Raw genomic sequence first — 17,861 nt, forward strand, 5'->3', positions numbered from 1 at the left:
TTATTTCTTTTTAATAATTTTACGAATAGCATCAGATGATAATTTAAATATTTTATTTTTTGTCTTTTTATCACATTTTCTAATTTTTTTAATGTCTTTAATTACAGTCATATTTCCCACTTTTATTTCTCCTTCTAATTTTTGAGCTTTTTTTTGTTCCTTTTTAATTTTATTTTTTTTTCTTCTTTCACTAATTTCTTCTAACATTTTTTTTTCTAAATCATTTCCTGCTTTTATTTTTTTCTTTAATTTATCGTTTTGTAGTTTATTTTTCAATTTACTTTTTTTATTTATTGATTTAGCTACCCCTGTTGTATTGTTATTGGTATTTTTTTTTTTGTTTTCGCTATTTGTTTTATCTAAATATATTATATTCCTTTCAATCATTTTATTAATTTCATTTTGTAATTCGTTATTATTTAAATCGCCATTATAATTTGAAGTATTTTTTTCATTTTCACCATTAATACTAGTATTATGCTGATTATCTCCTTCTTTAATCAAAACTTCCATTTTATATTTTTTTAAATTATATATAGTTGAGTATTCTTAAAACAGGTAAAAATTATGATTTCTTAAAGTTGTTAAAACGATTAAAATTACTGGAATTATTAAAAATAATTTAGCTATAGTTTATAAGATTTACCAAAATATGTTTTTTTTAAATTGTATTTTTTTTATTATATTTTTTTATTTCTTTTTTAAAAAAAAATGGTAGCAAAAAAAAAAGAATAAATATATAAATTGAGAATATAATAAGAACATGCATATAGAATATTTACCCCATAATTATATGTATATAAAAATTTATAAGATTGCCCTTTATTGCCTATGTATTGAAAAAAAAAAAAAATTATTCACATCGTATCCATATTATTTTGCCCTTGAAATTTTGTGTATATATATATAAATTAATAATTATATATTGAAAAAAAAATTATATTTAAAATTGGCCATTTGTTAAATAATTTCATTTATTAAAGTATGGTTGTAGAAGGAAAGATTGTATATTATAAATAAATACATTTTTATGATAAAATAAATGAAGCATACTTGTGTATTATTTTTTTGAAAGAATATACACATGTATATATGTTTATTTTTTAAGTAATTATATATACACTTTGAATATTTCATAATGATAAACAAATTTATAACCAGTTGTAAATAAAATATGTATGAAGGTTATTTATTTATTTGTGGATAGTTATTATGATTCAACATTAATTGGATAATTTTTTAATGTTATGTAGCCTATTAAGCATAGGCAATTGCATAGTATGCTTTTTGAATTGATGCAGAATGTCTTAGAATATATATAATATATATATTTTTTTTTTTTTTTTTTAAGCCCTCATTTTTTATATTATAAAAGTATTACTATGCATATACACATGGGTATTTTTTTGTAACATTTAAAGTCCCAAATAACAAAAAAAATATAAAGACCACAAATAATACAAACAAAATAAATATTATATGGAATATCTTTATTTGTTGAATTTTGAGTTATTAAAATATTATGTAATTTTTAAAGATTGATACTTCAAAGTTATTATTATTACATTTTTTTATTAAATAACAGAATAACAATCAAAAATTTTGATAAAAAAATATAATTAATTCCAAAATTGTATGGAGATATGTAAAAAAAAATAGTATTAACTTATATAGTATGTTAGACATGTTAAACATTTTTTCCGTTTTTTTAATTTTCAAATAAAATATTTATCGCTTTGAATTTTTCATTATGAGAATCAGGAATAAAATATAAAAAAAAATGAGAAAAAATAAATATCTTCGAGACAGGAAAATTTCAAGGTATTTCGTCTTCCATTTGTTTCGTACATATATGTGAATATTTATATACTTTAATATGCACGTTTAAGTTTTAATTATTTATTCACATTTATTTGAATATGCAAAGATGAGCATATAGTATATAAGCTTTAAATGATTTAAAACAAATGTATCCAATGTTCTAGGATAATTTAAAATTTTTTTTTAAGGTACTTTTAAAGATAATTTTTAAGGTAATTTTTAAGTAATATCTAGGATAAAAATAAAATAAATTTTAACGCGCTTTAAACTTAAATTCGTGAAAGCGCTGATATAAGATCATATGTGTGTGGAACTTGTATCTAGTCTTTGTTGCGATAAGGTTAGTTTAAATACACATATATATGTATTTTATGGCCATTACACATTTGTAAATAAATAATTATAAATTTTAGAATACGATAAAATACAAAATCGATGAAATAAAAATTAACAGATGTAAAATATTTAAGGAAGAGTAATAATTAAATAGGCAATTGCCTTTTTCAGCTAAAATACAGCACATCTATAAGTATAAGATAATTCTTATTTGTGCATTATATATATGCTTATGTGAAATAAATTCCAAAATAAACGAATATAAAAATATGTGTCAAAGAAGCGAATAGATAAAATGGAGAATAAAATTAATAAGAGATACAAAATAGTAAAGAAGGATGATGTAACTCATCGATATACTATTAATGATGTAGAAGTTTGCTTTCCATATGAATTATATGATTGCCAATATAATTATATGCTAAGTGTTTTAAATGCATTAAAAAAAAAAGAAAATGCAATATTAGAATCTCCTACCGGTACAGGTAAAACATTATGTTTACTTTGTGCGAGTATAAGTTATTTGGTAAATGTTTTAGAAAAAAAAGGGCATTTTAATGAAAGCATAAATATACGAGAAAATAAATCAAATGTTTCCTTTGGGTTCAAAGAAAATGATAATGGACCTAAAAAAGCCATAAAAGCTGATTATCCCAAAATAATATATGCATCGAGAACACATAGTCAATTAAAACAAGTAATTAAAGAATTAAAAAATGTATATTTCATAAAAAATAATGAAAAATACAAATTATTAACAACAATATTAGGATCAAGAGATCAATTATGTGTTCACAATATTAGTTACAATTGCAAAGGTACAATGTTAAATAATATGTGTAAAAGAGTTAGAAAAAGTGGAGAATGTATGTATCATAATGGGTTAAAACATTTATATAAATATAAGCATTTATTTACTACCCCTATGGATGTTGAAACATTAAATGAAATTGGAAAAGGAAATAATTCTGTTGGACAGAATATTCACTTTTGTCCATTTTATGCTACTAGAGAAATTCAAAATGAATGTCATGTTATACTACTACCATATAATTATTTATTTGAAGAAAATACAAGAAGAATATTAAAATTAGATTTAGAAAATTGTATTATTATAATTGATGAAGGACATAATATTGAAAACGTTGCAGAAGAAGCTGTATCATTTAAAATAAGAGATTCTGATTTAAATTTATTTTTAGAAAGCATAAAAGCTACTCTTACTATATTAGAAAAAGTTAATGATATAGATAAAGAAATTCAAGAAAAAATAAATGTAGATGAATTATTTATATTGAATAGAAGTATTAATAGTTTAATTACATGGCTAGATAATGAACGATTAGAACGAAATGATAAAAAGAAAATTAAAGAAAGACATAAAACATATGAAGGAAATAAAATTTTTGATATATTTGAAAATAATAATATAAATATTAGTAAAAGTAATTTTGAAAATTTTAATAATTTATTATCAAATATGATAGAATTATTAAATAAATATATTAACGATTTTAAATTATCTCAAATGGATGTAAAAAATGTAAATAAATATATAGCTACTATAGATAATGTGAAAAAAGCATTTAGCATATTATTTAGTGATATAGTTAAAAATTGTATAGAATATTTCCAATTATATATTAATGAAGAAAAAGTATTATATAACGATTCTAATGATCCAAATAAAGTTTATGATCATATGAAAAAATTTACAAAAATTAAAACTAAAATTGGATATGATAATCAAAATAATTATACTATGAGTAAAACTATATCATTATTATGTTTTTCGGCAACAGCTAGCTTATGTGGAATAATAAAAGAAAAAGTAAATTCAATAATTGTAACATCTGGAACATTATCTCCAGTAGAACCATTTTCAAAACAATTAAGTGGAAGTTATTTTTCATTTCATCATATATTAGAAAATGATCATGTTATTAAATCGCATCAACTATTTGTTGGTTGTATGACTCATTATAATAATCAATTATTATTATCTACTTATGAAAATAGATCTAATGAAAATTATATAAAAGCTTTAGGCAATTGTATATTTGATATAATTGCTTGTATACCTTTTGGTGTTCTAATATTTTTTTCATCTTACAGTTCTATGACCGAAACTGTTGCAACTTGGAAAAAATTAAAAATTTTTGATAAAATAAACTCATATAAAACAATATTTGTTGAACCCAATAAAGCAGCTGATTTAAAAGATATATTATTTCAATATGAAAATATAATAAAAAAAAAAAGAAAAGGTGCTATACTTATGGGTGTATGTAGAGGAAAAATATCAGAAGGAATAGATTTTAAAGATGATTGTTGTAGGGGTGTTATAATTTGTGGATTACCTTATGGTAATGTCTATGATAGTAAAATTATATTTAAAAGAGAATTTTTAGATAATTTTAAATCCGAAATAACTGAATCAAATAATTCGAGTGAAACAAATAATGATAATAATACATCTAAAGGAAATAAATGGTATAATGAAGAAGCTATGAGATCAATTAACCAGTCTATTGGTAGGGTTATTAGACATAAAGATGACTATGGAGCAATACTTTTTCTTGATTCTCGATTTTCGAATAATCAAAGAATTAAAGAAATTTCTAAATGGGTTAGGGCTCATTTTCGTGTATATAGAGATATAGATCAAATACAAAATGATATTGAAAAATTTTTTGAGCTTTTTAAAGGTATAAATAATTTGAAAACGGAGCAAGCAAATATTAATAATTCTCAAAGATCTGGTGAAAAAGAAAATGGAGGTTATGGAATGAATGACAGTTTTAATAAAATAGGTGGAAATGAAGAAAGTAGTATTATGAAACAAATTGGAAAAAATTTTCAAGACTGTTATATACAAAATACTAAACAAAACAAACATGGAATTTCAGAAAATAAATTCGTTTTTAACCCTACAAAAAAAATTAAAAATCAGCCTAAAATACTTAGTATGATACAAAATATAACAAAAGGAAAACAAGCGCAAAATAATATATATATAGATAGTACAAATGATGAAAAACAAATTTTTAAAACAAAAGATGATGAAGAAAATAATGCAAAGTTGGATGATGCAAAGTCATTGATATCAGCTTTTAGAGGAATATTTTCGAAAGATATATATACTAAATTTTTTGAACTAATAAAAGAAACAAAAAAAAAAAATGATGAAAATAAATACGAATTATTAATAAGTAAAATTTTCGATCTAATTCTCGAAAATTGTGAATCAGAAAAAAATGAAACTTCCGATGACAATACAATTATAAAAAATGCGCCGATAAATTTTCATCTTGTTATGCCAGAAAAAAAAATAATAAATATCTGGGAACTTGTTATTAAACTTATTAATAACTTTTTCCCTGCAGAACAAACAGAAAAGTGTTTCTTCATTATTAGAAAGAAGTTTAGAGAAAAGACAAACCATTTTCAGGAGTTGGAAAAATATGTATATAACTACAGGCTCAAAAAAATTGAACGGATATAATACTTTGGTTAGTTAGGAGACTTAATAGATTATCGAACTCGTTTCGAGTCATATCTATGCATATGTCTTTCCTTTTTTTATTAACATTTTTTCTCTTTTTTTATTTTTTTAAACATTATTGAAATAATTTTTTTTAAAATTTTCTACGGTTTCTGTAACACATAGTTATTTTTTATGTCAATTAAATGCATGTATAAAATATGCACTAAAATAAAATGGGTGACTAATTCACTGAATAAACAAAAATAATCGATATACTATAGGATTATTCCCCTTAAAATAAACAAATTTATGAACATATATTTGTATGTATAAGGACACAAATATATTGCATATTATGGAAAGTTGATATACATTATTATTTTTTACAAAAAAAAATAATATATAATCGTTTTTAAAAATGTTTGAACCTTTATAAAAGTTTCTGTAAATAAAGTGAGCCAATTAATATAATAGATAACTATGGGTGGTCATTATATTATTTCATGAATCGCATTTATTTCGCTTTTTCTATTTTTCTTCACCTGTACAATAAAAAATACGCCCATTAATATATATGTAGATATAGTACATGGAGAATAAATTTTGTAAAAGCGTCTACAATATGATTACACATTTTTATCTGCAATATTTTATATAATTACCTTTTTCCTTTTTTTCAATTTTTTAATGAGTACATTTAACATTGATATTATTGAAGCTATTAAAATGCAAAAAATAAATACCAAAAAAAAGGAAAAAATAAATATATTGAAAAATCTAAGAAAAAAAAATTAAAAGAACATGTCTAATTGGTTTAGTATTGAAAAGGAAGTAATATGTGTATGGGCTTTTCGCATCGTTTTCCGCATCGCTTTTTGCATCGCTTTTTGCATCGCTTTTTGTATCTCTTTATTTCATTACCCATAGTATAGATATATCGAACTCGCATACTCATAAAAGTTTTTTTGAGGTTCAATGGAGAGATCCGATTCTTGGCTGGTATTTTGAAATGTAAATTTTAAATCATCATTTGTCATATTTTCCACTAAGCTATTATTTATGATGCGTATTAATTCTGTAAAAATGTTGTAAGACAAAAATATGAATATAAAAAAAGAAAAAAGACAATTTAAATGAAATAAACATGTTGTATTGAAGATCAATAATTTTACCTTCTCTTTTATTTTCATATTTTTGAGCAAATTTTTTTTTTTTTTCTTCTAGTAATATATTATGAGCATCGGTAACATTATATATTCCATGGTCAATATTTTGGAATAAGTATTCCTCTGTCACATTATGTGGTTTTATTATTTTTTTATTAGCCATAAAATATTTTTATATTATTTAATTTCATTAAAAATTCTCCTTTTCTCATTGTGGATATATTAATATCTATAAAAATTTATTTATTCCTGTCTCTACATATACTTATATATTTATTATGTACATAAGAAATACTATATCTGAATAATATTTATACACACATTATAAAAATGGTGTATTTTAAAGCAAAAAAAAAAATTGACATAATTTCCTTCAAAAAAGTTATATTATACATATGCTTTTTTTTATAGTCTTCCCCATGTCTTATATAGCTATTAAACTAGAGAAAAATAGGGAATAAAAAAAACAACTTAAATTTAGTTAATTAAATTTAGTTAATTAAATTTTGGCAATTAATTTTTTTTAAACTGCTTAACAAAAGGTCTATTATTTATAAATTTCGAAATTCAAAAAAAAAATTATAAAAAAATTATAAAAAAAATTTAAAATTAATGAAAAATAAAAAGCACAAATATTTATAATAAAAACTGGTGTGAAAAAAAAAACATCTGAAGCTTTTGCAATTAAAAAAAAGTAATAGATAAGTTCTGTTGTATTTTTTGAGCTTAATTTGTGTTTATATATATTAAAATGTTAAATATTTCGTTTTTATAATCTGTTTATTTTATCTTAAAATAATTTAAATTTTTTTTTTATGCAAAATCGGCATGTCTTTTATTATAATAAAGAATGAAAAATAAAATGTATAATTTATTATTTGAAATAAAAAAATAGCTACTATGTATGATTGTTTTTATAAACTAATTTTAATTTTTTTTCCAAAATTATCGATATTTTTGGAGCTTATATTTTATTCACTTTTTTAGTGTTTATGTAAAAAAACCAACAAAGTGAATTGTAACTTATTAAATTAAAATAATTTTGACGATAATTGTTGACGCTAAAGGGTGTGTAAAAATATATATTAAAATAATGTAAGAACAAATTGTATTTATTTTATTATATTTTATTATATTATATTATATTTGAATTAGTTTTAAAAAAAAATAATATAACTAATCATATCATAAAAGGGGAATGGTTTTATGAGATAATAAATATCCATAGCTATACTTTTTTTTCTTAAAAAACAAAAGGGATAAATTACAATTTTTATTAATTTTAATATATATATATAATATAGACAATATTATATATGTCTTATAATGATTATAAATTAAAATGGAGATATATTGTAAATATATAGAACTTATTAAATTACACAAACATTTATACCTTCATATAAGATTTTGAGGAATATATAATGTTGATAATAATGAATAAGTAAAAATCATATATAATTATTTAAAACTATCTCATAAAATTATTGGAAAAAACAAGAAAAATAATTATTTATTTTGAGAATTTGAAAAAAGATATTATATAATTAAAACCTATGTGTAATGTGTTTTTATAGTAATATACTATCATAAAAAAATATATGAAGAATATACTTTTTGGTTCATATCTCATTTTGTAATTTTTTTTATTCTTTCTTTTTTTTTTTAATAAACCTATTGTATTTATGTGTTTAAAAATTTGCGTTAATATTTTTAGAAAAATCTTTTGTTTTTGTGATGGTGTTTTTTGTAGTTCCATACTTGGGAAAAGTATAATGTTTAAAAAATATATTTTTTTTTAAGAACATAATAAAAATACTGTATGTGAAATGAGAATGCAAAGCCGAGAAATATATATGTATATATAAATATACATTTTTTTTTAATAGCATTGTAAATTATGTAAGGATTATTATATGGATAGCAATGGGCATGCTTTGTGTTAAGGCAACACATAGCATAAAGAAGCATATATTGCATATATTTATACATATATATATATATATAGATAGATATATAGATAGATGATAGATATAAGCAGATATATATGTATATATATTGGCTAATTTATTACACATAAATGGAATACACATAGAAATATCAACGCAATTATTTGTGTATGTACGCATGTGTGCAGGTATACAAAAATTTCTTTTCTTTTTAAAACATATATGAGTGGAACGTATAACTTAAGAATGTCTATAAGCGTTCGAATATGAATGTACATAAAAAAAAAGGAGAGTTTTTTTTTTTTAAATGAAAAATTAATCACTTGGGGAAATAAATAATTTTCACATAATATTGATTTAACCTTGCATTCTGTATATGCACTTAAGATTTCAAAGAATTTTGCTTTTATTTTTTAAATAAATCTGTGCATTTTATTTGGGAATATATGCTTTTTTTGAATTGTGGAAAATTTGTGTACTGGAAATAAGTTATTATGCATATATATAATATATGCAATACATGCTCATATAATTTTTCATTCCATTTTTTTTTTAAATCAATGCACGAGCAAAAAGTATCTCACTTTTAATGAAGTTTAATTAACACATATGTAATTTTATTATTTGAAATTTAAATGTATTTCGTATTTTGAGGAAGTAAATATATTTTCTTTTTTTTTTTTTCTACATAAAAATACATATTGATATAAAGGGTGTGATAATGATGATGATAACATAATTACAAGTGGTAAATACATATATCAATAATATTATGTTTTATATATTTCAGTGAGTAAAAATATAGAAAATAATAGTGAATTATCTTAAAGTTGTAACAATATATATATATATGCCTCATATATCCTTTTTTGCACAATCTTTCTAAAAGGATAGAAAAGAAACCGTTTTCCTTTTTTTTCAAGCTACAAATAAAATAATATAAAAAAGATACAATATAATAATAGGCATAACATATGGTGAGGGTATATTATTTTACTGTATCTTTTTTATAATATATTTGATAACGTATATATCATTATTATTTTTCATATAGTCCTAGTGTTATTTTTGGAATACTTTTGTTATTTTTTTTTTTTTTTGTGCATTTTCATTTCGTTTCATAAAAATTCACTTTTATATATAGCATACATATACAAACTTGCAAATTTTAAATGAATTTTTTTTTTATTGTATTTCGTTTTTTTGCTTGTTTTTTTTTTTTTGCTTTCCCTTTTTTCTTTTTGTTTGTTTTTAAGCATACGTAGAGAAAAAAAAAAAAATATATAAAATTATTTTCCAAATTTTTTATAGATTACTAAATGCCATAAATATACACACACAAATATGTATTATAAATATTATGTAATTAAACCGTGAGTTAATAATAATATACATAAATTTAATATGTTTAATTTCCCTTTTTGGTGTGCTACTTTATCCAATTTCTTATAATATATTTTCCTTTTTCTTTTACCGCATTGTTCATTCTCAATATATGTACATAATATACATACATATGTATATATCAATAAATGAATACCCATACATATATGTTTATCTCCATATACATATTTTCATATATACAATAATACACGTATAATAATTCATTGAATTTTGTATTTTAAAGGAAAGATAAGGTACTTAAATAATTAAAACTTGTTTAGAGAGTAATAGAAGCCTAGCTTTTCATTACATGATACATGCATATACATACGAATGCATACATATTAATACGTACATATAATGCATAAATATACATTATATACATTATATAGATTGTATAAATTGTACAAATTGTATAAATTGCTTTCCAGCCGATTTATTATATATGTGCCCAAATCAACTACAGTCCCCTATTAAGTTGCATCATAATAATGAATATAAAATACAAATGAACATATATGCGTACTTGTGATATATAGTTGATTTTCCCTTATAAGTTTGATGCAGAATAATTATATTTTAACATATTTGATTGTATGGTTTTATTTCCATCAAAGTGTTAATGGGTATAAATAATAAAATATATACATATATATTTGTGGTTGCAGCTAAATAATTAAAACGAATTAAAAAAAAAATTAATATTTCAAAAGAGTACATATTTACATTTATCTATCTATGCATGTAGATTTGAAGCCATAAAAAATAGGATATATATTTCCTTTTGTTTTTGTTTATTTGTTTGTTTTTATTTTTTTTTTTTACAAATTCGACGATTTATAATTAGCTGATACATAATAGCAATAAAGCAGTGTTTTTTATAATAAATATATAATATTATTTTAACCATTTTTTTTTTTAATATGCAAACGGTTCTTAACATTTTTTCATGAGCTATAACATAGAAAATATAATAGCACTGTTGTATAAAAATATATTTGCATATATTGATAAATTACTATCATCATATAAAATAAGATAAATATTAATAAGATATAATATAAATGTATATTATGATATATATATTATTTAAATATTAAAATTTCCAATTTTTTGAGAACTCTGTTTTTTTACATAATTTGATATCTTAAGTTTTAACCGATAGTTGTACTACATATTTATAAGTAGCTATTATATATATTATTGCACATGCTATATATATATATATATATATATATACATATATATATAATAAATAATTTATATATATATACATATATATATATTATGTTATATTCCCTTTTTCATCCTTTCTTGTGTTATAGCGATTTTAAACAGTTTTAATATAATAACCCATCTTGAAAATTGGGGTTTATATATATTATTTAAATTATATATTTTTTCCTAAACGTTCTTTAAATTAATATAAAATAATTAATTCTTAAATTATTTCTATTTAAATTATATCGAAAATTATTAAGTTCAAGACTGACAACTACATATTTAAATGGTAGATACATTATATATATATATATATATATATATACATATGCAATTAAAAATTATATGACCATGTGCATACAAATATGATTGTATGTAGTTGTATCTATATATATTTTTTATTTATTATATGCATTTTTTCTAAAATTAAAATGCAATTACTTATTTAACATATTTATATATAACTTCATTTAACCATTGGTTATAAAATAGTTAACTTTCAAATTGTTTTAATATATATAATATATATATATATACATATATATATATAGTTAATTTTTGTATCTGTACAGATAATGTTCTATACATCTATATACTTATTTCTTTCTCTCTATATATGTTATATGCATATGCTTTAAATAATTTATATATTGTTTTGTAAATGTATAATTGGTTTGTTTCTACAGTTTAATAGGTAAAATAAATGCATAGAGATAAACAACAAAAAAAAAGTGGAATTATATATACATTACTTATATTTTTGATAATAAATAATTTGCTCATATTTTAAGCTGGTTCCTTTTGTTGCATACTTATCCAGAATGAATATTTTAATTCATTTGATCTGCGTACGTACTATACTATAACTGTTTATGTAAAAAAAAATATGCATATATATATTATATATATATATATTATATATGTATTATATAAATATTATATATGTATTATATATGTATTATATATATTATACATATATACGTTTGCATTTATGTAACATTTTTTTCGAATTGTTCATATTAAAAAAATAGAAAAATGAACAAAAAAGAAAAAAAAATTATGTTGGTAGCAGATTATAGATATATAGAATTTACATTGTATATGTCATAGGGAATTAAATAGTAGTTACAAATTTATTATATAAATATATGCATATATATATGTGTTTACTTTATTATATGTATGCATATTGAGTTGCAACATTATAAAAATATATATAAATATGCATATATGTATTATATATATATGTATTATATATGTATGTATTATATATGTATGTATTATATGTGTATGTATTATATATATTTCTTTCAAAGAACAATCTTGTATTAATAGATATATAAAGTTAAGTATAAAATAATTCCTTTGAAATAGTATATGAAAACTAGAAAGGCCAAGCCTTGTGATATTTTCGACAAATTTAATATTGTAATAGTTGTACTATTTCTATGTAAATATTTTATTATATATTTTATATTCTACGCTATGCATTATTATATCTAATTAAAGATGCGTTATATATATGTGTGTTTGTATTGTTTTTAAAATACTAGCACCGTTATTTTTGGTACACATATTTTTTTTGTTTTTTTTTTTTTCACGATTCTATTAGTAATCGTCCTTTGACGCAATCAATTTATATACATATATTTATCATTTTGCATAAGAATATATACAACATATACAATATATTTATATGAATAGTTGAGGAATTACATTTATTATTTTCTAAAAAATAAACTTTAAAAATGTAATGCATAAACACCATGATAAATACATCAGGTAAATTTAAAAATTTATGTTTGAATATAATTAATAATATAAAAAATAATCCAAAAGAGGAAGAAAATAAAACGACTGAAAATGATAATAATAACACATCAACTAATGAAAACTGTGATAAAAAATACGATATAAAAAATGATGTATTAAAACAAGTTCAGGATAATAAAGAAATAAAACAAAATGAAGAATTATCCAAAGATTTAGATAAACAATTAAACTTAACACACCATATTATTACTGACCAAACTGTAGACAATAATATAAATAAAAATAATACAGACAAAAACGTGGGCCTAAATCAGACTGATAAGTATAATTTCCTTCAATCTGAAAGTGATGTAAATGGTAAAAATGGTAAAAACGAAAACGATGATGATAAAAATGGTAAAAATGAAAGCGGTGATGATAAAAATGGCAAAAATGAAAGCAATGATGATAAAAATGGCAAAAATGAAAGCGGTGATGATGATAAATATAACGAAACGAATTGCATTGTAGGAAATTATATTAATTTGAAGGCAGAAAAACATGAAAATGATTCTAAAGAATTGTGTCAAGAGTCTATAAAAGGAAGTAATGAACATTTCAATACCACGATAAAGGAACCATGTAACAATATAACTACTGATTTAAACTTCCATTTCAAATGTGATATAAATAATAAAAATTGTTATGACACTTCAAAAAAAAAGAAAGAAGAAAATGATGATAATAATAATAATAATAACAAACCAATGTATTACTACAATACTGCATCAGATTTAAGCACATGTAATAATGAAAAAAATATAAAAAATTTTTATGAAGAAAAACTTGGTGATTCTTGCCGATTTTTTATTTACACATCAAATCCATATAATTCTGATATTAGAATGATAAAAGAAAATTGTTTAACTATATATCAATTATTATTTACTGAGAAAAAAAAATGGTGTTCTATTTATATATGCACAGATAATGGGCCGATGTCAAATTTTAATTATCATTTATATAAAATATTATGTAGTAAAGATGATATATATATGTACTTTTTTTTGTTAAAAAAATTTATATTTTCATGCTATATATACTTTAATTTAATTAGTATTCAAATATTTTCCTCTTTATCAATTTTTTCGTACAAAAATAGAAATTCAAGTCGTTCCACAGATGCTCAAAATTATATGAGTGTTAACAACTTTTCAGAATTAAAAAATTATGAACAATTTCAAAATAAAACAGATGATAATATAAGTTTGAGGAAAGGAGACGATGAGAAAAAAAAAAGAAAACAAAAAAATGAAATATCAAATAATTTAGAAAATAAAAAACCTAAATTAAATAATGACGAAAATGATGAAAATATAAAATGTTTTAGTAAAAATTTAGAAAATACTCATAACAAAGAATATAATGACTATTTTTTGTCGAGTTATAAAAATAATAAAGATAATGATTCCGGTAATGTCGAAAGCGACAATAAAAATATGTTTTTGTTTAATAATGACTTAGATTATAAATGTAAAAACAATTTAAATAATTTATTAAATTATGATGATATAAAAAATAATAATTATTTATATAATGGCTTTTGTAAAAATGAAGAATCTCAATTTTTCAATTTTATATATAATCCATATAAACATATATATGAAAATAAAACTAACACATGCTCAACTTATTTTAATTTTTTTGAAAAAGATAAAACAGATATTAAAAAAAAGTTACAATTATTTATTAATACACATTCACCTACTATGATAAATATTACAAAAAATTTGAATTCATTTTATTTAAATAAAAATAAAATAACATCTTTTGTTGAAAAGTATAAAGACACTAGCTTTTTTTCCTGTGATAATTTTAAAAAAGAAATAACAGAAAAATTTGTAAATAGTTTTGTTGAGACTTTTATTTTGATGATTACTAAAACGGAAGGTAAAGAGAATGCTTGCGAAAATGAAGATAATGGTGGCCAAAATAAAGAAAATGGTGGCCAAAATGAAGAGAATGGTGGCCAAAATGAAGAGAATGCTTGCAAAAATGATCAAATAAAACATGGCGAAAATATACAAGGGCAAGATCATTTTAATGCTGGAAGCGATGGAAATTCGCTAGCTACAACATTTGATGGTAATTCAAACAAAGAATTTATAATAAATAAAAATGAACCAATTTCAAGTAATCATATTGAAAGTGCTCAAGTTGGTAATACAACAAATGATGGGATGCTGGAAAATAGGAGCAATTTGTTGGATGAAAAAAGTCAAAGTGTTGGCAAAAATGAAAAAAATGAAAAAAATGATAAAAATTGTGAAAATGACAAAAATGACGAAAATAACAATACGTCTGATAACATTCCCCCTATGTCAGAAAATGAAACAGAAGAAGAGTCACTATTGGAAAAGGAAGATAACAAGGAGGCGAGCTGTCGAAATAGTGACGGTTGCCGAAATAGTGATGACTGTCGAGGTGCTGATTCGGTTTGTCCCGAAAGTGGATCAAAAAATTGGGATACACTTGATAGCAGCAAAAATCTTGACAGTAGTTGTGCAATAAGTACAAACTATGTTGAAAGTAATGGACTGATGGATAGCAACAATAATATTTTAGGAACAGACCAAAATGTAGAAGATATGAATACAAAGGCTTTTGAAATATCTGGAGAAAGCGGTGAAAGTTGTAATAAAAATGATATAAAAAAGGAATATAATTTATTAGATGAAAATGGCGAAAATGGTGAAAATGGTGAAAATGATGAAAATAATAAAAATGATAAAAATGATGAAAATGAAAAATGTTTTTTGAAAGAAGATAAAAATAATCCTAAATTGAATGATCAATTAAAAACAAGTCAAAGTTTACCAAACAATATAATATTAAATAATTTAAATATATTAATGGCAGATCTAAATGAATTATATTATTATCTTGAAAATAAAAAAGGTAAATTAATAAGACAAGGATGGAATATTCATGGTGGTTTAGAAAATGGTGGATATTATTCAAGTTTTGGTAAAAATAAATATTTTGATATAAACAATAATGAAGAAAATAACATAATTTTAAAAACAGGTATTTTTGAAAATCAAAAATTAAATTCGATATTTTATGATGGAGAAAAAAATGAAGATGATGATGAAAATGAAACAAGAGTAATAGATGAAATGTATTATATAGATACAAATAAAAATGAAGATGATCATTATAATTTAGAAATATCATCTATAAATTTAACAAAATGTTGTTCTGTATGTTCAGGAGCACAATATGATAACTTTGAAACAAATAGTAACCATTATAATGAAAATAATAAAATCGAAGTGTTTATAAAAGAAAGCGATTTTTTTTGTAACTGTAATAATATTGCAAGTACATCACAAAATTTTAATTCAAATTATAAATTATGTTTTAATAATGATGTTAAATCTGATGAATATTATATGATAAAAAAAAATAACATTGACCAAATGAATAAAATGCTTGGTGAAATATTATATATGAACAATTCAGAAACAGAAGGAATCAGATGTAAAAATGAAATGGATGGAACTGATATAGGAGGAGGAAGTTATGGAGGGGAAGTTAAAAGAAATGGAAAATGTTACATAAAAAATAATAAAGGTATAGATAAAGAAAAAAATAAAATATGGTCAGAAAATAATTATGACGAAACGTTTAATAATAATAATAATAATAAAGATGGTGATAATAATAAGCCAACATTAACAAGTAGAGAATTGCGAAATTTAAGAAGAAATAAATTATTAAATAATAAAGAAATGGAACAAAAAAATAAATCAGTGAAATCAACATATGGATCAAATTATGATATAAAATCTCCAAGAGTTAAGAAATTAGAAAAATTTACAAGTCTAGATCAAGAAGAATTAAGAGAAGTTTTTGGACCTACTGGAGTGTCAGGTGTTTATTTTGAAAAAAGCCGAAGTAGTTGGACTGCTCAATATAAAGTGAGTGGAGGAAAAAGAAGAGCAAAAAGATTTTTAGTTACAAAAAATATGACATATGAAGAAATTGAAAATGTTAAACAACAATGCATAGCATATAGAAAACAAATGGAAAAAGAATATACCAAAGAATTTCTAAATGAGGACAAAAAAAAAATAACTAGTAATAATATTAATCCTCCTGGAAAAAAATCGAAAAAAAAAAGAAAAATCAAAAATTTTTATGATTGTTAAATGAGTAAGAAATCACAATGTATATATATATTCCATATGTCCTTGGATAAATATTTTGTGTTTGGACACAGACACTTCACTTTTTCCTTTTTTTTAATTAAATAAATTATTCTCACCAAAATTGTACAATTCATAATAATTAGAAAAACCTGAGGAGCATATATTGCTATATATACATGTTCTTCCTATATCTGGATATAATACTATCCGTCATATTAGAACCCATGGTAGAGAACCTCTAGTTGTTTATTCACAAAATTAAGAATCTATATAATATATAAAGGCATATAAATATGCATAGATGCAAATAATTGCAATAAGTTGATGTACCCCATACAGATGCAATGGATTATGTCAAAATTTGATGATATAGTATATAAAGAGCGAATAAGACGTAGGGATATATGCAAATAAATGTTTAGATAAATATAATATTGCTCTTTTATTTTTTTTTAGATATGGTTTTTTTCAGTGTTTTCATTTTTTGTTTATTATTTTTTATTATTTCTACTTTTTTTTTATTATCCTTTTT

General features: G+C 21.3%; 4 protein-coding genes across 4 annotated transcripts; 2 read left to right on the forward strand and 2 right to left on the reverse strand.

Annotated features, from left to right (window-relative positions):
- Positions 1 to 513, reverse strand: PY17X_1036400 (conserved Plasmodium protein, unknown function; the record flags this gene model as incomplete). The annotated part of the gene is made up of 1 exon (XM_022956340.1): positions 1 to 513. One exon carries the CDS (start codon positions 511 to 513, stop codon positions 1 to 3), a length of 513 nt encoding a protein of 170 aa, XP_022813392.1.
- Positions 514 to 2,452: 1,939 nt separating this feature from the next.
- Positions 2,453 to 5,662, forward strand: PY17X_1036500 (FANCJ-like helicase, putative; the record flags this gene model as incomplete). Its single annotated transcript, XM_722247.1, has 1 exon — positions 2,453 to 5,662. One exon carries the CDS (start codon positions 2,453 to 2,455, stop codon positions 5,660 to 5,662), a length of 3,210 nt encoding a protein of 1,069 aa, XP_727340.1.
- Positions 5,663 to 6,697: 1,035 nt separating this feature from the next.
- PY17X_1036600 (conserved Plasmodium protein, unknown function) lies at positions 6,698 to 6,973 on the reverse strand (the record flags this gene model as incomplete). The annotated part of the gene is made up of 1 exon (XM_022956341.1): positions 6,698 to 6,973. One exon carries the CDS (start codon positions 6,971 to 6,973, stop codon positions 6,698 to 6,700), a length of 276 nt encoding a protein of 91 aa, XP_022813393.1.
- Positions 6,974 to 13,129: 6,156 nt separating this feature from the next.
- On the forward strand, positions 13,130 to 17,329 carry PY17X_1036700 (AP2 domain transcription factor AP2-G2, putative; the record flags this gene model as incomplete). The annotated part of the gene is made up of 1 exon (XM_722562.1): positions 13,130 to 17,329. One exon carries the CDS (start codon positions 13,130 to 13,132, stop codon positions 17,327 to 17,329), a length of 4,200 nt encoding a protein of 1,399 aa, XP_727655.1.
- Between the last annotated feature and the right edge of the window lie 532 nt (positions 17,330 to 17,861).

The sequence above is a fragment of the Plasmodium yoelii genome, assembly GCF_900002385.2.
Source record: "Plasmodium yoelii strain 17X genome assembly, chromosome: 10".
Classification (NCBI taxonomy): Eukaryota; Apicomplexa; class Aconoidasida; order Haemosporida; family Plasmodiidae; genus Plasmodium; species Plasmodium yoelii.